The sequence below is a fragment of the Lampris incognitus genome, chromosome 7 (genome assembly GCF_029633865.1).
Source record: "Lampris incognitus isolate fLamInc1 chromosome 7, fLamInc1.hap2, whole genome shotgun sequence".
Lineage (NCBI taxonomy): Eukaryota > Metazoa > Chordata > Actinopteri > Lampriformes > Lampridae > Lampris > Lampris incognitus.
Window position 1 is genome coordinate 49779042 of NC_079217.1, and position 7548 is coordinate 49786589.

At 46.1% G+C, this 7548-nt stretch overlaps 1 protein-coding gene across 1 annotated transcript; it reads right to left on the reverse strand.

The window, feature by feature from the left end:
• Positions 1-343: 343 nt before the first annotated feature.
• Positions 344-5608, reverse strand: LOC130115335 (uncharacterized protein C14orf132). The gene is made up of 2 exons (XM_056282944.1): positions 5582-5608; positions 344-562 (listed from the first exon to the last, which is right to left on the reverse strand). The coding sequence occupies exons 1-2, from the start codon at positions 5606-5608 to the stop codon at positions 344-346; spliced, it is 246 nt and encodes an 81-aa protein (XP_056138919.1).
• Between the last annotated feature and the right edge of the window lie 1940 nt (positions 5609-7548).

Sequence of the window (7548 nt, forward strand, 5' to 3'; positions counted from 1 at the left end):
GGGCCTCTCCAGTTGCAGAAAAAATATTCACAATTTAATACCACTCTCTCATGAAAACCTAATTTTTTTCCTTGTTTTTTTTGTCACTTGAGTATTTACATAATCTTTTACATGCAAAATATAATTCTGTTCTGATGGACCCCATTGGGATCCCATTCAAATATTCTATTTTGTACACGAAACGACATTTAAAATATTTAAAAAAAATCTGTGGTATTTAATCTAAAAATAAGGCTGTCTCTTTTTTCTGATTCCATGAAGAAGGAAAAAAAAGAAAAGAAAGGAAGATAAAAGATTTTGCATCATCTGGCAGCAGCTGCATCCTGTACGCCCCCCCATGGCGTCAGAAGGCACACGCGCAAACCACGGCCACCACCACTATGTTGCCGATGGTCGCGAGCACGGCAATCCACAGCCAAATGGTATCGCTGGACACCTTCCCGTCATCCTCTGCTTCAGATGGCCGAGAGTAGTTGGCGTTGAGGTTAGAGGTGGACGTCTGCAGAGACGTGTTGCCATTGTATGGGGAATCCATGAAGGCCCCGCCCACAGCTGGGAAATGCTGCTGGGACAGAGGGAGGAAGGGGGAGAGAAGGAGGAGCAGGTGAGATGGGTGAGATGGGTGGTAAGGAGCAGGGAGGGAAGGAAGGAAAAGAGACTGAGTATAGCAGAATCTCATAAAATGATCAACAAAAAGGATAAATACAGTGTGCTCTGTATGAAACGGACTGAGGAAGAGGAAGAGAAGGGCACAATGGCGAGTTAAAGTTACGCGTTTTTGTAAAAAAACACGACTATAGACGTACACTACATAGCTAGAAACAAGTGATTTAACTATGTAGGCACTCATTTCTCTTATTTGTTTGAACAGAATTTGAAAAAACATATTGAATGCACACACACACAAACACACAATAGCACATCATTGTCTCACAGTCAGTCGATGTTGTGTGATATAAACACAGTACTGTTGAGTGGTGATGGCAGTGTTTTAAAATAGCCTCATGATCTAAAGTATTTATTAAGTTCAGGAGTTTCTCACTCAAATCATGTAGGCTTAGAATGAGATACAGAGAAATGTCTTTGTGCCCGAATATCACATGCTAATGTGACCTACAAAAAGACTCACTGGCCGGTCGGCCAGGGGGTCGGCCCGGGGGTCGGCCCCCTTTAGTCGAGGGGTCATCGATGTCGCCTCGTGGCACAGTGCAACCCCGGAACGAACTCTGCAGCGGGCGGAAATATGCTCGGTTACAAATGGTGTAGCGTAAGTGCCCCCCCCCCCCACTATTTACACTTAATCATTAGAACAAGAAGAAAACCCAAGATACAAGACATTCAGCTAAAGTTTCTGGGTGGGGAGCCAGCGAGGGTACTATATAACGTCATTGAAATGAGCGACTCTTACAGGTAGTGGGGTGCATGTGCAGCAGAGGGCAGATCTGAGGGAAATAGTTTGGACCCCTTCACACATTGGGTTCATCTCAGTACCGCAAGAATATCTCCTCGATCCCTACACTACAGCCTACAGTATTGGCTGCTGTCCCAAAACTGTAGGAGATGAGAAAAGCTACTTCAAACTTTCCCTCAAATGTCCTTCTACATTGGCACATCTGGAGCACCCGGGAACATGTGTGAGGATGTTGTTTGTAGACTTTAGCTCTGCGTTCAACACAATAACCCCCAGCAGAATGGTGATCAAGCTGCTCGAGCTGGGTGTCAGCCAGTCCACATGCAGATGGATGAAATACGTTTTAACAAATCGTCCGCAGACTGTCAGGCTGGGGACACACCACTCATCGACCCTGACACTCAGCACTGGAGCTCCACAGGGCTGCGTGCTGAGTCCCCTTCTCTATTCACTTTACACACATGACTGCACACCAACCCACAGTACAAATACCATAGGAAAATTTGCAGATTACATTACTGTGGTGGGACGAATAGGAGTCGGCCTACTACGAGGTCCACAAACTGTCAGTATGGTGCTCCAGTAACAACTTGTCACTCAACACCTCCAAAATAAAGGAAATCATCATCAACTTTAGGAAACAGGAAGAGGAACCTGCTCCCTTATACATCTTATACATATGGTGGAGAGGGAGACCAGCTTCAAATTCCTTGGCACACACATCTCCCAGGACCTCACATGGACTGTCAATACAACTTCCCTTGTGAAGAAGGCACAGCAGCGGCTTTACTTTCTAAGGACACTGAGGAGAGCTAATTTGTCCCAGCTGCTGCTGGGGTGCTTCTATCACTGCTCCATAGACAGCATACTCACTTATGGCATCTTAACACCTGTACATTTGGTATGTGCAAAAAATATGCTGACTCGGGTTAGTGCGATACGCAGCCTATTTATCTAGTATAATAGATATTACACTTTTACACTTACACATACATCATAGGTCGACTGCTGCAAATGTGTGTCTATTTGCATTTTGACTATTTGTGTGTGTGTGTGTGTGTGCGTGTGTGTGTGTGTGTGTATATATATATATATACATTTGTTTTTTTTTGTTTTTTGTTTTTGTTTTGTTTTGGTACCACTGGGAAGTTGCACTCAATTTCATTGTACAGATGTGCAATGAAAAATAAAGGCATTCATTCATTCTTCAGTAGAGGGTACACGTGTGTATCCTGACCAGGAAATGTTTTTGTTTGTGATTGCACCCAGAATCTGACGTCATACCAGAACTGGAAAAAAAATAGCACCATCAATTAATAAATCTCTTTTCTTTAGCATTAATGTTGGTTGATTTGGCTTAAAGAACAATGTTTACCATTACCTTATAATAATTATCTTATATAGGGTGTCATGACTTAAATCCGCAAGTTGTTAGTATATATATATATATATATATATATATATATAGGCCTTATAATGGGCTAATTGCACTCATTGATGTAAGGGATGGTGGTGTGTGAGATGGGATTATAATTTACTCCAACATCTCTCAGAAGCAAAGCCGGAGAGGCAATTTTTTATTTTACAAATATGTCAACAAAGAAAAAAATAACAGTGTATATGAAGGAAAATGGCTCATGAACAGGGTCGGCGGAAGCGCTGGGTACACTGGGCAATTGCCCAGGGTGGCAGACCACTAGGGGACGCTGCACCATGACAAGCTTTGCAAAATTCTAAAAATTAAGAGTACGATCATTTAATAATCGATGGCTTTGCCAAGAGCAACATTTTCATTCTCAACATTTCATACTTGTGAACATTTTCATGCTCTGCACAATGCGACGTTCAAAGCCTATTGGTGCTGATTATAGAAGGCATGCACGTGCAAAGAGGAAATGCTTGGAAAACTGTCCAAAATAAACAAACTTTTTTCCCGAAAGGTTCTAATACTGCTCAAGAATCTAACCTCAGTCTAGCTAGTCCTAGTGAAGCAGTGACTAGCCTAGCTTCGGAACATAAAAAGCAGAGGGATGGAAAAACAGAGGCCAACGGTGAGGAGGGCACTGATCTGCAACCGCAATCACACGAGCCAGTGGAGCTAGCAGCACCGAATCAATGAATGAGTCCGTAGCGTTTGCCAGCAAATATGAGGAAACAGAACCCGAAACAGAACCCGCTGACAACGAGGGGGCACAGTGTGGAGGTGGGTCTACCAAGTTCCCTGTGATCATGAAGATATCAGACAATCCAGCATTATGGCCCCATAGAATTTCAGATTTTGTCAGAACTGATCTAGTAAGAAGAGGGCGAAAAACGATTATGGACATTGTGTTCCCGTAAAATAATGACTCAGGTCCATGAAGATTTCGCAACGACTGATATTAAATCATCCTTAAAAATGGAGGAACATCGAAACGGCCATGGTTATCACCTGTTTCGAGGTTTAGCCAGTGCAGCGTCAGTTCTGTATCGGTGCTCTTGTCTAGTTTATCTCAACACTACCCACACACTGCCTCGGCTCAGGCTCAGGCCTGTCACTCAATCCATCCCATATGACAACCTGACACTGTTTACATTTGCCTGATTTCTGTCAACAGTTATACATGGCTTGGATGTGCTATACAACTGATTTCTGCACATCAATACCTTACAGACTCTTGGATTGCTCTAGTTACAGTACGGGACAATGTATATTTGGTCATCAGTGTCATGCAAAAATTGCCTATGATAAGGTCTGTAGTACACAAGGTCATCTGCACAGATCAGTGTGAAGACATCTGTTTCCTCCTCAACACAATGCATTTAAGTGATCATCAAAATACACTGTTGCGATGTTACAAGTTAAAAGATAACTAGCAGTAACAATTATACTGATAATCTTACTGAACAAAGGCAACTCATTTTCAACCCCAGAACATACATACTGAACACTAGACTTGCATTCCTTGATCTCTTGAACAGAGTTGCGCTGGACAGTTTTCAACCTCCATGCCAGGATCCTGGAGCTGCATAATGGGAGGACGCCGGCACGTGACAGCTTTTTACGTGGAGTGGCTGATGTGCCTGCAGCCACCACACAGTCCTTGGCAGGGGGTGGCCAGAGTCCAGTGGCATGGAGAACCAAGGTGATTGGCTGCAGCCTTCATTTCGCCTTCACTGCCGTTGTGACCTGGAGTCATCTTCCGTCAGTTCTGCTGTTGATGTCTTTGTTGAGTCGCGCTTCATCTGGAACCTCCCCCTTAACCTGTCCGCCTTGGGATACCCTCCTGCCAGGAGCCAGGCTCCAGGCAGCATAGCTCTTGGGGTCATTAGTACACACAAGCTTCTCCACCACGGCTAGGTGGTGGTCCAGGAGAAGAACACTCACTCACTCACTCACTCTCACACACACACACACACACACACACGTGTGCGTGTGACAAGTTGTTTTTTCCAGTTGCCACACACCTCCCCTTTAATGTACAGATCCAGAGCACAGAACCACTAGGAAACCAGATAGTAAGAAAAGCAAAGAGGTTTTTATTTCCTATGTAGAAAATTGAAATAATACAATAATGGCTAAAATAAGCTAAATAAGACAGGAAAAACAAAACTACACAATAAAAAAGGAGCCCTAAACAAGTCGAAGGATGTATCGAGGCTGTTGACCGCGTCCGGGTCCAGGCTCCACCCGGTGAGACCGGGGCTATGCAGAGTGGTGCATGCAGCAATTGGCTGTATACCCTCCAAGACAGGGGGATAGTGCTGGTCCACCTCTGTCTAGGTGGGAGGTTATGAGCATGCTGTTTGATGGCGGACACTTTCCTCTGTAACCTGGCGGTACGTGGCTGTCAGCTCGGTCTGAGTGGAAGGGCTGATGGGGGTTGTCGGCTCGGTCTGCTTGAGGAGTGTCCATGAGGAGTACGTTTCCATGTCTGACCACACACAAGGTGGCTCTGTCTGCTTTTATCAGGTGAGCGATCTTTGTCTCCATTTGTGTGGGGAGGGGCAGAGAAATCAAGCAGGTGGCTGCAGCTATGAGTGATTAACCATTCTGAGTCCAGGTAGTGAAGGCAAGTCAGTTTCCACAACACACAATCCAGGAAACACAGCAAACAAAATTAGGGGCACTATAAGGTGACCAATGGGCTACCCCAGAGGTAGTCCTTGAATTTTTCCATCATGGCCTACTTGAGCGCCAACAACTCCAGCTTGCATGAGCTATAGTTTTGGCCGTTTCTCTCTGGGGGATGCAGCCTGGCATAGGCAACAATACGCTCCTGCCCCTCTTGGACCTGAGCAGAGACTGCCCCGAGACCCTCCAGGCTGGCTTCTGTATACAGACGGAAAGGCAAGTCAGCGTAAGCTAGAATGGGGGTGCTTACCAATGCCTCTTTCAGCTTCCGGAACGCATGTTCACACTCCTCAGTCCATTGGATGCGAGCAGTCTGGGGTGGCTTCTTTAATAGTGTAACGTGCATGGATAGGTGGACACGTTGGTCCTTGACTAATGGGTTGGACCCTTTAGTCGACTGGTTAACATTGTCGCTTGCGGTGCAGGAGAGACGAGATCGCGTCCCGGCTTCGGTGGTTCCCGGGCTGCCCCCCGAATTCACTGCAATAGCAATCCAACGAAGGAGCTCACCCGTTTCATGGTTTATGGTGCCTTCCAGTCCCGGATGACGGCTGTCTTCTCTGGGTTGGTTGCTACCCCTGCATTGTTAATGACATGAACCAAGTAGGAGATTTGTTGCTGGAAGAGTTTGCACTTTGGCTGTAGCTTCAATCCATGGCTATGAAGATGCCCACATACCTGCTCCAAGTCCTGCATGTGATTTTCAGAATCAGAGGAATAGACAATAACATTATCCAAGTAGATTAGTAGAGACTCGTTTACCAACTGCACCCCCCCCCCATTGCAGAGACTATGAGGCATCCTCTCAAACTTGTATAGACCCATGGGGGTGGTGAATGCAGTCTTCTCCCGGTCAGAGGCATCAACTTCGACTTGCTAGTAATCACTGGCAAGATCCAGTGTGGCGTACCATCTGGCTCCTTTGAGATGGGTGAGGGACTCTTCAATTCTTGGAAGTGGATAAGCGTCTATATGGGTAACTGCGTTGTGCCTCCCTTCAGTAGTCAATGCAAAAATGCCATGACCCATTTTATTTAAAAGCAGAGTTGGTGCAGTCCAAGGGCTTGAGTTTTCCCAAATCACTTCACTGTCCAACATACCTTTCAGCAGACACCTCAGCTCTGGATACAGACTGGGGGGAATGCACCCATGGCTGGAGGGGGGCAGTACCTGTAGGGATCTGATGTTTAACCACCCCAGTGTGGCCAAAATCCTCATCGTGCTCAGCAAACACTGCTCGCCATTTCCTCAGCAGGTCCTCCAAGTGTTGCTGTTGAAAGGGGGCCAGGCCTGCTCCCTGTAAATTGAGAGCAGGAAGAGAGTCAGAGGTGGTGGCCTTCACCATGCTTACCTCCACTTCCACTACTCTAGGACTGGCAGGTCGGAGGAGCAGCTCTTTTTGAGGTTGGATGTCTTCAGCTGCACATTGGATGACCTCTGCCAGGGGGCAGCACTAGGGGATCTCAACAGGGAATGGATTTTGATTACAATGTCTAAGGGTGAGCTGTCCATTTTGCACCACTGAGACACACCAGGCAACGTTACACTGTTCACCCTGTTCTGGTGCCCCAATAGCTTCTGGCAGCCTGTAGGCGCTCCAGTCACCTGGCACCACAGCACCACCTCTCGTCTGTGGCGAAATGGACACAATTGGTTGGTTTGTTAGCCCAGCTATCCCCAGAAAAAGTGGGGCTGGTACCTCTTGTTCGATCCATTGACATACTGATTTTTTTTCTCCAAAGGCTGCTGTCTGTAGGGGGTACCATAACCTGGAATGCTGCCTCTCCAGGGTATAAACCTTGCATCAACTCCCTCCAACATGCTGAAATGGCATTCATGCTTAATATGGCCCTCTCAGCTTTTAGGCAGGTGTCTTCAACAATGATAGCTCCTTTCTGAGGTAACCTGAAGACTGATTGTGGTCAGTGCATGTAAAAGGTCAGCATAGCAAAATCGAAGCACGTGAATAGAATTGTGCCTAGACATCCACCCACTGCATTGGATAAAGTCGTTTCAATCTTGG